This window comes from Hemicordylus capensis, chromosome 13, assembly GCF_027244095.1.
Source record: "Hemicordylus capensis ecotype Gifberg chromosome 13, rHemCap1.1.pri, whole genome shotgun sequence".
NCBI lineage: Eukaryota > Metazoa > Chordata > Lepidosauria > Squamata > Cordylidae > Hemicordylus > Hemicordylus capensis.
Genome location: NC_069669.1, coordinates 10,374,235 through 10,392,161, shown reverse-complemented (window position 1 = coordinate 10,392,161; position 17,927 = coordinate 10,374,235). Strand labels below are relative to the sequence as shown.

Here is a 17,927-nt window from a genome sequence, read left to right as displayed (position 1 = left end):
TGGAAGGCCAACCTTGTCCGTCCCTGCTTTACAAGATAACCCTGGCCTACATCCTTCTGAAGAGCTGCTTCGGAGACACCCTGGAGTTTCCCCATCCCACTTCCATTCATCTGGATTTCCCTGTCCCCCCCCCCATCCTGCCCCTAAGCATGCACATCTGTTGGCAATCTGCAGATGTCAGCTGCAGTACTTTGCTCCCAGCTGTGGGGCTGTTTCTGCTGACGTTTCACAAGCTCTCTCTGGGCACGTATTTTTCGTCCCCTTTACCCAGAGTTCCTGCCTTCACAGGGAGCAAACCCACACGGCACTCATGTAAAGGTGAAAACCAGGCAGGAACTAACCCCACGGAATCCCAAGACAGGTATGTTGCCCACCTCCATTCTTCACTAGGTTTGCCAGATGCTTTTATTGGCCGTGCTTCTGTGCCTTTAGCAGCTCTCTGGGGTGCAGGAATTAAGCAGAAGCACCCCTTTCCCATCCCAGCAAACATTACCTGCCCTTTGGGTCTGGCTGCTCTTAAAGGCACAGCAGGAAGAAGGGGTCCAGGAAAGAAAGGTGGCAACCTTATTTCAGAAGTTCAGTGGAGGTACTTCCCCTCTGAATGTTCAGCTTGTGTTCTCTCCTTCAGGAGGGCAGATGGTCTTGTGGCAGCAAGTATGGAGTCTTCCCTTTGCTAAGTAGGGTCTGCCTTGATTTGCATTTGGATGGGAAGCTACCTGTTTGCACTGTAAGATATCCTCTTTAGGTCAGGGCTGCTCAGCTTTGCCCCTCCTGCAGATGCTGGCCTACAATTCCCATCATCCCTAGCTATTGGCCACTGTGGCTGGGGAGAGTGGGCGTTGTAGTTCAGCAAGGGACCCAGGTTGGAAACCACTGGGTTAGGGGAAGGAGAGCTGGTCTTGGGGCCACGAGCATGAATTGCCCCCTTTGCTAAGCAGGGCCTGCCCTGGTTTGAATTTGGATGGGTGATTATATGTGAGTGCTGTCTGCTATAAGATATTCCCCTTAGGGGATGGGGCTGTCGCTCAGTGGTTCATGCAAGTTCTGCTTGCATGCAGAAGTGATGCCTTCACTTCCTGGCATGACTCTTGCCTGGAACCTTGGGGTGGCTGCCAGCCAGGGACTGCAATACTGAGCTAGCTGGACCAAGGATCTGACTCAGTATAAGGCAGCACCCTAAATAATTATGAAAAGATGGGCCGTGGCTCACAGGAAGAGCACCTGCTTTGCATGCCGAAGGTCCCAGATTCAGTCCCTGACTGGCGGCAGCATCTCCGGGTCGGGCTGGGAGAGACTCCTGCCTGAAATCTTGGAGAAACCGCTGCCAGTCAGGGAATGCAATGCTGTGCAAGATGGGCAGAGGAAATGACTCCGTATAAGGCAGCTTCCTAAATTGACACGACTAGGGAACCCTGCACCTGGTGTTCCAAAGAGAGTATGTGGCAAAATGCAAGTTATGGGGAATTCTTGTTTTGTACACATTTGCAGTGCTTGCGGGGAGGGGAGGGCCAGAGGGGGCTCAGCCCAATGACCGCAGTGATGGGCTTAATAACTGTTCTTGGAATGCTACTACAGAAGACCTGATTGGGCTGGAGCTGGGATGAGTCCAGGGTGGGACTTGGGGATTGAATTCAAGTCTTTTGCCTCCAGTTGTGAACAGAGCTTAATTCACCCCCACCCCTGATGTGTTCCTCCATTGCATTGGCTCCGTTTTCTCTTTGACCTCTTGCAGCGCTGGGAAGCTGTTTTGCAAAACCAACCTGGGGGCGATAAGAAGGGAGGAAGCGTTTTCGCATGCACTTTTTTTTTGCCGTAACAAAACAGGGAAGTCTCCTGCTGTGGTCTGCTACCCTTTTCGTTTTCCATGAGCAAAGGTGCTTTTCTGTCGTTATGACTGCTGAGAAGCCTGGGTGACTGACCTCTTCCCCAGACCCCACATTCTGCCCTCTTCTGCATTCAGCAACCTGGCCTGGAAGTTAGCAACCTGAAAGGTTCACCTCTTCAAAGAGCAGGGCAGGGGGGAATTCATTTCACGAATTTATATATAAGGTTGGCAGGAATGTTGCATTTGTAGTCTAAGACTTCACATACATTTTCTCAGAGTTCCAGACAACAACCCTGCAAAGCAGGCCAGTACACATGTTTCTGGTTCCTGTGTGGCTAGGGTTGCCACGTCCCCTGGAATTTAGGGTAGTCCCTAGATTTTGACTCCTCCACCTAGCTGCTAAGTTCCACCCGGATTTACATGGATTTCAAATGTGTGGCCTGGATTGCCCGGATTTTATTCTGGATCCAATCACACGGGAGGGTAGAGAAGGAGGGGAAAGTATACAAATCTGTCAAATAAATAAAATGCAAACTAGCTGCCACATAATTTGCATAATATGCAAATTAGGCCTCTCAGATTTGGGAAGCTTGAATATGGCATCTCTATGTGGGGCGCATACACCAAGGAAACCCGAGCAACAGGGGACTATAACATGTGGGGTTTCGAACCTCTTTCTGCCACATGGACTATGTTGCTTGTGGGAATGGCCATCATTTGCTGGTTGCACACATGCTTTGTGTGGTCTTGTGGTAGCAAGCATGAATGGCCCAGTTTGCTAAGCAGGGTCCACCCTGGTTTGCATTTGGATGGGAGACTATATGTGTGAGCCTTGTAAGATCTTCCCCTTAGGGGATGGGTCTGCTCTGGGAAGAGAACCTGCCTGCTTGCATGCAGAAGGTTCCAAGTTCCCTCCCTGGCAACATCTCCAAGATAGGGCTGAGAGAGACTCCTGCCGGCAACCTTGGAGAAGCTGCTGCCAGTCTGTGTAGACAATGTTGAGCTAGACGGACCAATGGTCTGACTCAGTATATGGCAGCTTCCTATGTCCATGTGTGTGTGTATAAATATCCCAACTTTGGTTCCTGGCATTTCCAGTTATGAAAGATCTCTGATAGCTTTCAAAGATGCTGCCAGTAACCTTGGCGGACCATACCAGTAGGACAGTCTTGTCAACCTTGGGTCCCCAGATTTTGTTGGACTACAACTCCCATCATCCCCATACCAATAGGACAGGGGGGCCTCAGGCATGGACTCCCAGATGTTGGGCTACAACTCCCATCACCCCCACACTGGTGGGCCAGGAGGTCTCAAAGCCAAGCCCCCAGATGCTGTGGGACTACAACTTCCATCATTCTCCGCCATGGGGGGATGATGGGAGTTGTAGTCCAGCAATATCTGGAGACCTGATTTTGGAGATGGACTGGTTGGACCAAGAGGCATAAAGCAGCTGCAGATGTTTTCCCGCAACAGCACTTTGACCTCCCACCCCACCCTGGTCCGTTATACTGAAAGTTGGGTGATTTGCTCAGCTTAGGGTTCAAGGAGCTGCCGTGCGGTGTTTGGGAGTCAATCAAGAGGTGCAGAATTCGCACGTCTGAGGCCTGGGAGGAGGAAGGGTTCTCTCAGCTCACTTGCAGCTGCCACGCGGTCTTTTTAACTTAGAAGAATGCTGAGGTTTGATCTCCTGGCCAAATGGCCTCCTGTTTAGATTACGAGTTCTGGGAGTATCGGATCGGTGTCTCCGCAGAAACCGCTAAAAGAGGGCATCGCACAGGTCACCTTGAGAGCCAAATGTGTAATTAGGTTAAAATATACCACTGGTGCGAGTACAGACTACTCTTTGGTACGGACAGGAGAGAAGTCGTGTTCAGATGCCACATAAGCAGCACCAAACCCTTGCCCTCTGTCTGTTCCCTTGGATGAGATGCAGGAAGCTGCCTTTGACTGAGTCAGGCCGGTGGTCCATCTCACTCAGCGTTGTCTACACTGACTGGCAGCAGCTTCTTCTCCAAGGTTTCAGGCAGGCGTCTTTCCCAGCCCTACCTGGAGATGCTGCCAGGGATTGAAGCTGTGAAGCAGATACTGTGCCACTGAGCGATGGCCCCATCCAGTTCTGGGATCATAACCCCTTAGGGCTCCATAGAAATGGGGCGAAGAGCCAGCCCTGTGGTAGCTAGCATGGGCTGTCCCTTTTGATAAGCAGTATTCTCCTTGGTTTTCATTTGAATGGGTGACTACATGTGAAGAATTCCCCTGAGGAGAGCAGGCCACAGCCCAGTGGTAGAGCATCTGCTTGCAGGCAGAAGGCCCCCAGGTTCAGTCCCTGGCAGCATCTTCAGGTAGGGCTGGGAAAGACCCTTGCCTGAAACCTTGGAGAGCCGCTGCCAGTCAGTGTAGACAATACTGGGATAGATGGACCAAGGGTCTGACTCAGTCTGGCAGCTTCCGGTGTTCCTAAATCAGGACAGTCTGAGTACGTGTGAATGAAAAACACATAGTTGTTTATGCTTGCTGTATGCTACGGGAAAATAAAAAGTGGAAGTATTCAATGTAATGGCCTCCTTGAGCTCCTCAAATGTCTCTCACTTCCTTTGAAAGGCAAAATGTGTGTTAGTAGTGGTGGTGAGGGTGAGCTGGGAAGCAGAACAGAGTTCTCGATTCCTCATCCAGCAGCGAGAGAGTTAACCCTCCTCCTCGTCTGGTCTGGTCGTGGCACCCACCCATCAGGGCTGGGGTTAGCTGCAGAGGCAGGAGAGGAAAAAGAAATCCCTTCTCCAAACAAATGCTCCCCCCCCTTCCTCAAATTGACCCCCTGCCTGACGCCTTTGAACCTATCAGAGCAACTGGAGGTAAACAGCAGAGTGGGCTTTGCAGTGGGCATTCCTGGGTCCCTTTTGGCAAGGAGGATTATTAACACAGGGAAGGAGGAGCACCAGACCCCGATCCCAGATGATCACTGCAAAAGAGACAGACCATTTGCATCAAGTGGTTGGTCTTATACAGTTGCCAGACTCTGACTGAAGATATTCCTGCATGTCTCTCTCCGTGTGTAATATCTGTATCTGTATCTATATATCTATATCATCTCTCCACATTCCAGTATTTTTCTCAATACCAAGCCATTAAAATCTCCGGAATTGCTTGTAAGAGTCACTTGGAGATTGATGTGGATTCCTCAGGCCTCCAGGTCTGCTTTTCAGGAGTTGAGCAGGGCTAATTTAAAAAGGTGGCAACCACAACTACACACACACACACACACACACACACACCAGTATGGGCTAGTCCACACATGCATGGTCTTTGTTTCCCCACTTGATGGATTGAATTTCGAGCCTGCTCTTCCCACAAGGAGCTCAGAGCAGTGTACAAAATTGTGCTTATCCTCACAACAGCCCTGCAAGGTAGGTCAGGCTGAGAGAGAAATGACTGGCCGAGAGTCACCCAGTGAGTTTCATGGAAGGACAGGGATTTATTCAATGCGTACCTTAGGGTGTGTATTCTTAAGGGGTGATAATGGGTGTACGCCAGGCACAAACCCTTAACTGGGCAAGATATATCTTCTCAAATAGCAGCATAGCGTAGTGGCTAGAGTGTTGAACTAGGACCAGGAAGACCCAAATTCGAATCCCCATTCAACCAGCCAAAGGCACAGGAGCAGGAGCAGGAGGCACAGGAGCAGGCTGATTAGAAAGATTTGGCAACCTTAGTTGGAGACGAACCAGCCAGAGGCACAGGAGCAGGCTGATTAGAAAGATTTGGCAACCTTAGTTGGAGACGAACCAGCCGGAGGCACAGGAGCAGGAACAGGAGGCACAGGAGCAGGCTGATTAGAAAGATTTGGCAACCTTAGTAGGAGACGAACCAGCCGGAGGCACAGGAACAGGAGGCACAGGAGCAGGCTGATTAGAAAGATTTGGCAACTTATTCGAGGAGGTGACTGGGGATGGGGAACCAAAGGAAATTCAGCCCGAGTTCATCATTCCCGGATCATGATCACAGCTGCCTCTGGCAGCCTGTTGCTGCTTTTCTCAACTGGTAGTCGGCCCTCTCCCCCGTGACCCTCCTCCCCTTCTGCCTTCCCTGCCTGCCAAGAGACTAACTATAGGCTGAAGCCCCCCCACCCCCCCCACCCGTCCCCTCCCTCTAGTCTCCGCTTTCTTTCTCTCCTCCCCTCGTCTCCTCTTTCCTCGCAAGGAAGGGACAGGCAAGTCAGCTCAGCCAATGTGATCCCAGGAAAGGCTTGCCTCTGCTGGGGTGTGGGCTGGGGGCTTGCTTGGTGGGGGGGTGGGGGAGAGGGAAGCGGATCTCTTTCCTCTTCCACTCTCTCTCTCTCTGAGCCAGAAGCTCAGGGGCTGGAGGTGAGCCTGGGTGCCACCACCACCACCACCACCGCTGCTGACGAAAGGGAAGGTCTTCAACCTTGCTTCCCCTCTCTGGTGGTCAGAGCCCCAGCAAGCGCTCTCCTGCGGCAGAGACTCGGAAGCTGAGCAGGAGGCAACTCTGGCTGGCCAGGGCCCAGCACTCCACAAGCCACCCACCCTGGTCCCAGCAGGACCCGGCCGCCCAACCCCGAGATGTCCCAGCTGTCTGTCAAGGAACACCTGGACGGGATCCTCAATGACTTTGAAGGTAGGTGTTCCAAGGAGGGACCCCGGCATCCGGGGCGAAGGCTTGGGTTGGCTCGACCTCCGAGTCGGAGTTCTCCTCCCTCCCATGACTTAGGTCAAGGTTCAGGTGTGTGCAGTGCCTGGCCAAGCCATTGGGATGGCCCCAAGGCGGGATCTGGCCCAGGTTCAGAGAGCCGGAGGAGTAGGATGGAGATGCAGCAACGTCTTCCCAGAGCAGGAGGCGATTCGGATCCGGTTCGGCGTATCGGGGTCTGGTGATGTCAAGAGATCACCAGGCCTGGAGTCTGTGTCGCTCCGCGGTGACTCTGGTGGCTTCCCCCAGGGGTGTAGCGCCAGCGACGTCTGCTAGGCATTGGGGGCGGGGGTTGATTTTTAAACATAGACGTAGGTTTCAGGCGGTATAAAAATATGTTAAATAAATAAAATGAAGAAGCTAGATATTGGGTGTGTGGGCGGGTGGGGGGGGGAACATATGTGGCCGCAAAGTAGCACAGCCAGGGCTGTGTGCACACACAGGCATTCACTGGGTGCAGAACCAAGTTTATAGCCATGGTGGCTACAAAGATATGCTTGGAAGTGTGTGTGTGTGTGTGTGTGTGTGTGTGTGTGTGTACAAATCTCAGCAGCCAGTCAGCAGCTAGGATGAACGAGGGAGGGGCTCTTCTTCAGGGGTCAAACGCATGCTTTGCGTAGAGAAGGTTTGGTGCTCAGATTACAGGGAGAAGGGGGGGAGATAAGGGGCCCTTAATAAAACCCACAAGCCCGGTCCCTTGATTTCCCCCCCAGTTTGAGCCAAATCATGCCCCCACCACCACCTTCAGGAAAAAAAGGAGTGGGAGCAGAGTTTCCCAGTCCACCCCACCCCACTCCCACCCCATAACCTGAGCACTGAGAAGATCCTGGGTGGATGTGGCCCCAACTGCTGGGAAAGACCCCTGTCTGCAACCCTGGAGATCTGCTGGTTGACCACACTGGCCGCCTACGCCAGGGGGTTCCGAGCTTTGCACCCACATATGTAGCTGGACTACAACTCCCATCATCCCCTGCCACATTGGTTTTGGCATTGTCTCCACCATCACCACCACTTCCCTATGGTGAACACTGAGACTAGGTTCTGGAGTTTAGAGTTCCCGGGAACTGAATTTCCTAGTTGGTATTCCTCGTCACCGTTTAGGGTGGGTGTGTTAAATCTGCCGTGCCTCTGTGTCGGTTGATGTGTTTGTATAAGGAGTTTGGATATGCGAAGGGTCTTCTGAGTGTGTACTTTTAAAAGATGGAATTTGAGGTGGCGGCTGAGGTGTGAAATGCCCTGGAGGATATAGTCAAAGTTGGCTGTTGCAGGCAGGCAGCCAATACTTGTGATGAGACACTGGGTCTAAGGGTAGGCCTGCTCAACTTAGGCGCCCCTCCCAGCTGTTTTTGGACTACAGTTCCCATAATCCCCAGCTGCAGTAGCCAATAGCCAGGGATTATGGGAATTGTAGGCCAACATCTGCAGGAGGGCCAAAGTTGAGCAGCCCTGGGTCAAAAGATCGATTGGCCAGCTATGAGTGTGGTTCACACAGGATCACTTCCCAGCCTCTGGACGGAATTTTCACCCTGCAGATAATGATGCATCGGGAGTGCCTGTGCCAAATTCAATCCCTGGCAGCATCTCCAGATAGGGCTGGGAGAGACTCCTGCCTGAAACCTTGAAGAGCTGCTGCCAGCCAGTGTAGGCAATATTGAGCTAGATGGACCAAGGGTCTGCGTAGAAGGTTCCCCATGTTGGCTGACTCGCAACCCCAAAGCGGCGGGTTTTTATAAGATGATGTGGTATATGGGCAAGAGGGTCAGAATATTACTGGAGAGAGCTGGGTTCAAATTCCAATCACCCCACAGCTCGGATGCTCACTGGGTGCTGTGGGGCCAGTTGCTGTCTCTCGGCCTCATTTTACCCCACAGGGTTGTTGTGAGAGGAAAGAACCTGCATGCCATTCTGAATTCCCAGGAGAAGAAAAAGATCCGGAGGGTAGTGCACTGAACCAAGGTGCACGAACCGAGGTTCATGTACTGGGTCGGCACCGAACCGATTTGGACGAGGTCCGCACTGGTTCAGTGCCACGGGGAGGGAAACAGCGAGCGGGATTTTTTTTTTTTTTTTTTAAAAGAGGAGAGCAGGTCCTTACCAGCTCTCTGCCGACGCATGCAGCTTCCTGCTGAGAAAGCACAGCCCCCAAGAACCCGTGCATGGCACCGACACGCACATGGCATCCACCCATGCACAGGTGCCATTTGTGTGATCAGCAACACCACTGAGCACCTTGGTTCGTGCACATCCCTAGCAGAGGATGGAGCTTTAGCTCAGCACCGGACCATCTGCTTTGCGCACAGATTGTCCCAGCATCCATCTCCAGGAAGGGCTGGGAAAGACTCTTGTCTGAAACACTGGAGAGATGCTGCCAGCCAGTGTCTTCCCAAGCGCTTCCCAACCTTGGGTCCCCAGATGTCATTGGACTACAACTCCCTTCTGGGGGATGATAGGTATTGTAGTCCAGCAACACTGGGCAGGGATCCAAGTTGGGGAACTCCAGATGTAGGCAGTACTGAGCTAGATGGACCACTGGTCCGACTCGGGGAAAAGGTAACTTCCAGTATCCCTAGATGCTCGGGTGTTCTCTGGCGAGCAGACCAATGTGGAAGGGAGCAATGTGCATAGGAGGAGAGCTGGTCTTGATGGGAAGAGAGCTGGTCTGCTGGTAGCAAGCATGAATTGTTCCCTTTGCTAAGCAGGGTCCACCCTGGTTTGCATTTGAATGAGAGACTACATGTGTGAGCACTGTAAGATATTCCACTTAGGGGATAGGGCCACTCTGGGAAGAGCAGAAGGTTCCAAGTTCCCTCCCTGACAGCATCTCCAAGGCAGGGCCGAGAGAGACTCCTGCCTGCAACCTTGGGGAAGCCACTGCCAGTCTGGGTAGATCATATGAGCTAGATGGACCAATGGTCTGACTCAGTATATGGCAGCTTCCTATGTTTCTCAGGGGTTCCCTGAAGTTAGGAAGCTTGAAAGCATTGGGCTTTGGGGCAGTGTTCTTCATTGGAATGCCCAGTAACCAGTGGTGGCTGCCCACCAACCCTAACTCTTGACTTCCCTGACTTATTGTTTCTTGATTATTTGCTTTGGCCAAAGCTGAATAAATTGCACAATCCCCCTGGCACTATGCGAAGACCTCTGTTCCTATCATGCAGTGCTGTACTGCCGGGGGGCGGGGTTTTCCTTTAAGGGAAACAGAGCTTTCTTGAGCCCCTGAGCCGTCTCGGAAGGTGTGCACAGAGTGCTGGGAAATGTTGCCCGTCCCAGTGCTTGCTGGCTTATTTGCTTATTTATTTAAGAAGTGTTTACCTTGCTCTTCCTCCTGTATTGTTCAGGGTGGCATACCACATTGATAAAACAGATACAATACAGAATCATCAAATTAATAGAATTTTTAAAAACACCCAAACTAAAAGACCAGGCTAAAACCACAACTAAAATGGATTTTTTTAAAAATTGCAAAATTAAAAGTTATCAATAGAAGCCAAAGACCAAGAAGCCTACCAGATGTAAGCAGCCGATGATATGTTTTAAAAGCCTCTTTTTAAAAAATGCGCCTTCAGTTGTTCCTTAAAAACACTGAGGGAGGGAGCATGGCAAGGTTCTTCTGGAAGGGTGTGGCAAAGCCGAGGGGCCACCACCGAAAAGGCCCTGTCTCTATAGTCCCCTTCCAGATGCTTTCTTCCTAGTGGACTCCATCTCTCAGTGCTGGGCCCTCCCAGCACTGAGAAAAGCACAGTACTCTGCGTGGGTCAGCCGAGTGAGAAACGGCTCTCACATGGTCGTCGTCTTCTTTCTCTTTTGCCCAAGTGGCCCCTGCTTGAAACAGAATGGAGATCACCACTCCGACCCACACTGGGGTGAGCGGAAGATTCCAACCAACCATGGTCTGGGAGCTCTTTGCAGCAGGCCAGTTTGGCAGGGGGCAGGGAGAGCTTTAGAAAACAGCTGTTTGCACACACTGGGCTGAAATGCAGGTAATTAAGCCAACCTCACCATAGCATTAAGTTGCAATTTTATCCTGAAGATTCTGCAGGTGGGCGGGGGGAGCCTAGGAGGAGACAGCAAGGACTGGGGTGTGGTGAGGAGGCCACAATACCCAACTTGTTTCTGTTAAGACAGGGAAGGGAGAGGGGGTGGGGGAGGGAGAGGGGGAAACCGGGTGGGGCAGGGGGGCGTCCAGTTACCAGCTGTTTCTGCCGCCATGTCTCCGCATCGACGTTTCACAGATTGTAATTAAGGAAAGTTTTGGAGCAGGGCTGCAGCGCAGAGGGAGAGAGAGAAGGGGCAGAGAGTGGGGGTGCTTCCAGGCAGAGCCTCCATGGCTCTGAGTTTGCAAAGGGACATGCAGTCCCCAGCGAGGTGTGCAGTAAGGTCTCTTGAAGAGGTGACCCCCGAGGTTATGACTGGGTGGGTGGGGGGCTGGGGCTAAAGCCACCCCGAGCATTGAGAGTGGAAAGGGTTGTGAGGGGATTTCTGACCTCTCCACAGAGCTCTGAATAGCAAGGGCAGGAGGAATTGGAGCATGTTAAGATTTGGACTCGGTCACGACAATGAAGGCCCCACTGAGAGACCTTCAAGGCCAAGTTGAAGACAGATCATCTGATCTATGTGGTCGCTAAGAGTTGACACCAACTTGATGGCACCCAATCAATCAATCAATCAATCAAGAGTTGAGAAGCATCTTCTGGTCCAAGCCCCTACATCTGGTTCAGGGCCGGTTGTCTACTTGCTAGGTGAATCCTACTAACAGGGCAAAGAGGCACTCACCTTTTTAAAGTGGGGGTTCTCTTTATTGAGCAGGGCAGGGAGCAACTGGCCCTCTCCATCCCCAGCACAGCATCCCTCCAATGGCTGTTGCTGGTGTCTAGCTTATGTTCTTTTTAGATTGTGAACCCTTTGAGGACAGGGATCCATCTTCCTTCTCTCTCTCTCTCTCTCTCTCAACCGCTTTGGAAACTTTTGTTGAAAAGCGGTATGTAAATATTAGTTGTAGTTGTTGTAGAACTAGGCAGCTGCATAGGGCACCAAGCAGTGAGGGGTGCCGATGGCCTGGGTCACGTGTGCCAGCCAGCTAGGTAACAGGGATCATGAGAACATAAGGTCAGGCCCAAGGCCCATCTAGTCGAGCATCCTGTTTCCCACAGTGGCCCACCAGATGCCTCTGAGAAGCCCACAGGCAAGAGATGAAGGCATGACCTCTCTCTTGCGGTTGCTCCCCTGCAACTGGGATTCAGAGGCATCTTGGCTCTGAGGTTGGAAGTAGCCTGTAGCCCTCAGACTAGTAGCCATTGATAGACCTGTCCTCCATGAATTCATCTAAGCCCTTTCCGTCCAGTTTCTCCATCTCCACTCCCTCTGCACCATGCCTGATTTTATAGACCTCTATCTTGTCTACCCTTAGTCAGCTTTTTCCTAAGCTTTTTATGATTGCCCCCAACACCACCGCCCAGCAGTCAGCCCACTGGGTAACTCTAACAGATTCCACCACCAGCTTCGGCACTTCTTCTGTGCCCCTGAAGAACTTTAGCTGGACCACATTCCAGAACTTGTCCTAAATGTCCATGCTTGTAATGGAATGCCATGGAATGCCATGCAACTTCCATGGCAATCTGGTTGTGGCATTGGAACGGCCTTCTTTCCTACCTCTTTCCCAGCCTCTGTGGATCCCAGGGGCCATAGAAAGGAGGTGTGTAAAAGTCTGATAGGTAGGGGGAGCACCCTCAGCCAGATTTCCTTGGGCCAAGGATGAGCAAGTGAGTGGGGGAGTGTGATTATTGCCGAGCAGGAATGCGCACACACCTATAATTACCACCATTAACCTTCTGACTAGCAGTCATCTTCACGGCTAGGGAAGCACATTCCTGTGACTGGATTGCATTCATAAGACTGGCCAGGATCTGTCAAAGATCAGACTCCAGTTCTGGGTTGGGGGCAAATAGTTTTAGCGAAATCATCAGGGCCTGTCCTGACCCAATTTCTGTCATTATGGCAGCCCCTGCAAATGCAGACCTGGATTGCAAGGCGAGTCCCTAGAGCCATGGGTCATTTATTAGCTGTTCTCCATGCAATTCTCTCCCTGGGTGTGGTCAGGACTCTGCAGAGAACAATGTGGCCAGTTGGCATGTATGAATCCTCCTCCACTCTTAGGAGAAACTGCTTTGAGCTCTCTAGAAAATCGCCATAAATGAGATATTGCACTCTTTCTAGCCCAATTCAGACATTATGTTGTATGAGTGTACAGGTGTCTGTAAATGTGTCTGTGTGAATGACTGTAAAGCAATGTAAAGTGTGCCATCGAGTCGGTGTTGACTCCTGGCGACCACAGAGCCCTGTGGTAGGGGTTTACCATTGCCATGTCCTGCACAGTGTGAGATGATGCCTTTCAGCATCTTCCTGTATCACTGCTGCCCGGTATAGGTGTTTCCCATAGTCTGGGAAACATACCAGCGGAGATTCGAACTGGCAACCTCTGGCTTGCTAGTCAGGCCATTTCCCTGCTGTGCCATTAGGTGGCTTTACCTGTGTTCATTTTAAAAGTGAATGTGGATACAGGCCCTCTTCAAATGCATGGTACAGCTAGGAAGTGTACTTCTATACCTGCGTTCAGCTTAACATGTGAATGACTGTACCTGTGTCCAGATCTGCACCTGTGTACATTGCACACTCATTGTTCGGGTGTTGAACAGAATGTGTGAATGGGCCTTCTGTGTGTATACTTTGTTTTTAGTTATAAAAAATGGGAATGGGTCAGACTGAACATGATTTTCTAACATCCAAACCATTAGAATATAACGCGCACTGTTCCACGATTTTGCAAGATGTCAAGAAATGAAGTTTTGTTGATTGCGATGTGTCTCCTGCACTTCCTCCAAGGAGTTCAGGGTGAATCCACTGGAGTGGTGGCAGAGGAAGTGGGAGTGACCCTACTTCCTTTCCACACACCCTCCCGGGTCTCACGCAGGGGGAGGAGAACAGTTTCACTCCCTTTTAGCTTAAAAGTTGTTTTCCTGCTGATATGAGAGTTTGCCGTCTCAGCAGCAGAAAACATCTAGGATTGGGGCGGCCCTTTCATGAGGCGAGGGGAGGCCATCCCCTCAGAGGGCAGATTACTTGAGATTCCAGCCGGCTCGAATGATGTCTCCCACTGCAGCCATTGGAGCCCCTTAAGGGAACCAAATCTGAACTCTGCAAGCTCTGCAAGGAACATCTCTCATCACACGCCTCGAAAAAAGGGCGAGAAGCACAAGGTCAGAAGAGAAGGCTGCTGGCAACCATCCTTCCTCCTTGCCTACCGTGCCACTACCGGAGCTTGCAAGGGTCAGTTCTGAAAGGGGGATGGCCCCCTGCCAGGGTTGTGGGACAGGGCTGCAGCTGGTGCCTCACCTCAGGCACTGCAGGACTTTGGGCCAGCCCTATCTCAGATAGTATATATATTGTCCTGGCTCACACAACCTAGATTCGAATCTAGGTTTAACGTGGGTTACCGACATTAGTGTGATTGTGTGAACCCACACTAAGGTGATTAATGGCTGAAGATGAATCTGAGATCCCCACCTTGGTGCACGTTCGCACAATCACCCTAATGTCAGTAGCCCGTGTTAAACCTAGATTAAACTTTGTGGAGAGGCAGAAGTGAGTTGATCTTATTTGAGGCAAGCCACATCCCTCTTAAGAACATAAGAACAGCCCTGCTGGATCGGGCCCTAGAAGGCCCATCTAGTCCAGCATCCTGTTTCACACAGTGGCCCACCAGATGCCGCTGGAAGCCTACAGGCAGGAGTTGAGGGCATGCCCTCTCTCCTGCTGTGACTCCCCTGCAACTGGGACTCAGAGGCATCTTGCCTTGGAGGCTGGAGGTGGCCTATAGCCCTCTGACTAGTAGCCATTGAGAACCTTCCGACTCTCAAATTCTGTGACCCTATGATGTGGGGAGCTCCAATCACAGAATCACGTCCAATTACATCAGTCCGGCTGCCATACTCACAAAACGTCGAGGAGGAATGCCCAGAGAGAAGGATGGGGCAAAAATAAGGCTAACAATAATAATACAAATACTATGAAAACAATAAATATTTATATACAGCTTTTCAACAAAAGTCCCCAAAGACTTTCTCTTACACAGAGAAGTAAAAATAAATAAAGATGGCTTCCTGTCCCCAAAGAGCTCACAATCTAAAAAGATATATAAGAAAGACACAAGCAACAGCCACTGGAGGGATGCTGTGCTGGGGGTGGATAGGGCCAGCTGCTCTCCCCCTGCTCAATAAAGAGAATCGCCATGTTGAAAAGGTGCCTCTTTGCTTGGTTTGCAGGGACTATCATCATCATCATCATCATCATCATCATCATCATCATTTATTAATAGGACCTGTTGCTGATCCATAGAGAGATTTGCTTGAAGAGAAACTCAATATTTCATTCAGGATGGTCAAAATACACCTTAGTTGAGGCAGGTCATGTGCAGATAGGTTTCTAATTTAATGCGTTGCTTAGTTAAGAGCCAGACAGTTATTGGATTTTTGAAATATTCATTTGGTTAACAGCTGCCTCAAGTTGGACGCCGGACGAACGTCTGGCAGAGGGGCTGTCCAGCTGCAAGGATTCTCTCTGCCCCTTGGGCCAAGTCCTTTGATGCCAGGCTGACAGTGATGGAGTGTTTAGTATCACCCCCTCCTCTGCCTCATGGAGGGGTCAGCGCCCCGTGGCTGCTGGGGGTCAGATCTCTGAGGGCAACGAGGGGCAAAGGGCAGAAATGAATTCCTCTTTACACCCCGAGGGAGGGGGCAAGCAGGTGGCCATGAAGGCAGCCGGACGGGAGACGGATGGAAAGGTGAATTTGCTGGGTGCTCGTTATTACTTAATAGGGGTGGTGTGATACTGGCCCCATAGAGTCAGTACCTAGTGAGCAGCACACAAAGCGGCCGTCTGCTGAGTCAGACCCTTCGTCCATCTAGCTCAGTATTGTCTGCACATCAGGGGTTCCCAGGTGGTGGTACTCAAGACATTGGACTACAACTCCCATCATCCCCAGCCACAATCAGTTGTAGCAGTGGGTGATGGGAGTTGGAGTTCAGCACCAGCATTCCCTCTGACAGGGATTCCCAGATGCTGTGGACTACAACTCCCATAACCCTCAAGCAAAGGCGATTTCAGCAGGGGATGCTGGGAGTTGTAGTCACAGCATCCCTCCAGTGGCTGTTGCTGGTGTCTATCATTTTTTTTTTAGATTGTGAGCCCTTTTGGGAACAGGGAGCCATCTTTATTTATTTATAGGCATGCAAACCCCTTTGGGAACGTTTGTTGAAAAGCGGTATATAAATATTTGTTGTATTCGTATCTAGAGGGCCACAGGTAGACCTCTGGTCTACACTGACTGGCAGCAGCTCTCCTAGGTTTCAGGCAAGGGTCTTTCCCAGCCCTGCCAGGAGATGCTGCCAGGGACTGTCTGCATGCAAAGCAGATGCTCGAACCCTGAGCTACAGCCCCACCCCCTGAAGCGGATATCTTACAGCAGACAACACTCATGGGCAGTGACCCATCCAAATACACACCAAGGGGAATCCTGCTTAGCAAAGGGGACAATCGGCTTGCAACCCTAACACTTACTTTGACTGCAAAAGAAAAGAAAACCTCTCTGACGCTGGAACTGCCGGGGAAAGATGGGATAAGAACCTAGTTTTGAATAAATCACAAAAGCTGTTTGCAACACACTCTCTAGAGCAGACCTGCTCAACTTAGGCCCCCCAGCTGTTTTTGAACTACAACTCCCATAATCCCCAGTGACAGTGACCAATAGCCAGGGATTATGGGAATTGTAGGCCAACAGCTGCAGGAGGGCCGAAGTTGAGCAGCCCTGCTCTAGAGCATGTGCAGAGTGCTTTCCCTTGCCACCGAATAACAACAACCTCCACAACCTCCCAGCACCCATCGGAGCTGCTCTTGGCTTCCAGGAAAGGTGAGCCCCCCCCGCCAGCCTTTCGGTTTAGAAATTAGTCACTGCTTGAAGGTCTGAGGCTTTCAAACAACACAGTTAGATAACAGAAAGAATGCGCTAGCCGACTCTTCACCTGAGTGAATTGAGATTTACGGGAGTTTGCATTCAGGAGCAAATCCCCCAGCAAGATTTAAAGGCAAGGGAAATTTCAAGCTTATTAGGGCCATTGACTAGTAAGATAGCATAGTAACACAATAACTTCCATTTGAACAGTCAGAGATTGGGACCAACTTAAATAAATCCTTGGCGTCTCTTGTATGCAGCTACACCTTGCAACATTTGAAGTTACTCCTGGGGGTTTATCTGACAGCTAACATAGTAAATAAAAGCAATCCATGTGTCCCACAAAATGAGATAAAGCTGCCATATACTGAGTCAGACCATTGGTCTAGCTAGCTCAGTATTGTCTACACAGACTGGTAACAGCTTCTCCAAGGTTGCAGGCAAGAATCTCTCTCAGCCAACGTACTGTATGCTTTGGTAGTTTGTTGGTTCAATAAAAAAAATCTTGTCCTATCTTGGAGATGCTGCCAGAGAGGGAACTGGGAAACTAGATGCTCTTCCCAGAGCGGCCCCATCCCCTCAGGGGAATATCTTACAGTGGACACATATGAAGTCTCTCATTCAAATGTAAACCAGGGTGGGTCCTGCTTAGCAAAGGGGACACTTTGTGCTTGCTACCACAAGACCAGCTCTCCTGGTCTTGGTTATGCCAAAAGCAAGCAGGGCGTGGTCCTGCCCCCAAAAGCATATTACCAAAGAACAATAAAAATGCCCCATTTATTAGCAATATAATAGCTGCATGTACATGAATACACCAATACTATCTCCAGCTGAGCAGAGCAGCACAACTTTAGCCCTCCTGCGGTTGTTGGACTACAGTCCCCATCATCCTAGAACATTGGCCTCTGTAACTGAGGATGATGGGAGTTGTAGTCCAACAGCAACTGGTGGGTCAAAGTTGTGCCATCCTGCCGCAGGGCGTGCATTACCGTTTACAACATTATGCACAAATGTATATTTGGCCCAAATCAAATCAAAGTTTATTACGGTCATTGGCCAATGAGAAAAACACAATAGCTTCCTGTCATAGCTTGGAAACTATTTGGTCTAAAGTTAGGGCAGGCCCTTAGGAAGGGTGCTGACATAGCCTGTGGGGAGCATTTGAAAGGAAAACTATATGTGCGTAGCATTTTGCTTTGGGCTGTGCAGAATCTTAGAATCCTGGAATGTAAAGGATTGGAAGGGACCCTTGAGGTCTTCAAGACCAACCCCTACTCAGTGCCAGAATCTGGACAGCTGTGTCCGGGACAGATGGCCGCCCAGCCTCTCTTTGAAAACCTCCAGCGGAGAGGAGAGTGGTTTGTGTTTCTGTTTGAGCCGGAGAGATTCCTTTCG

The 17,927-nt window shown here is 50.7% G+C and overlaps 1 protein-coding gene across 2 annotated transcripts in view; it reads left to right on the top strand.

The window, feature by feature from the left end:
* The first annotated feature begins 250 nt into the window (after positions 1-250).
* SEPTIN12 (septin 12) overlaps positions 251-17,927 on the top strand; it is an 80,704-nt gene continuing 63,027 nt past the window's right edge. The window contains exon 1 of one of the 2 annotated variants that reach the window (XM_053276944.1): positions 251-361. Coding sequence is in view for 1 of the 2 variants with exons in the window: in XM_053276943.1 (XP_053132918.1) it covers positions 6,403-6,457 (55 nt within the window). In the remaining variant the exon portion in view is untranslated. Of the gene's footprint in view, positions 362-6,138; positions 6,458-17,927 lie in introns of those variants that run through there. The other variant, XM_053276943.1, reaches the window with a different exon arrangement.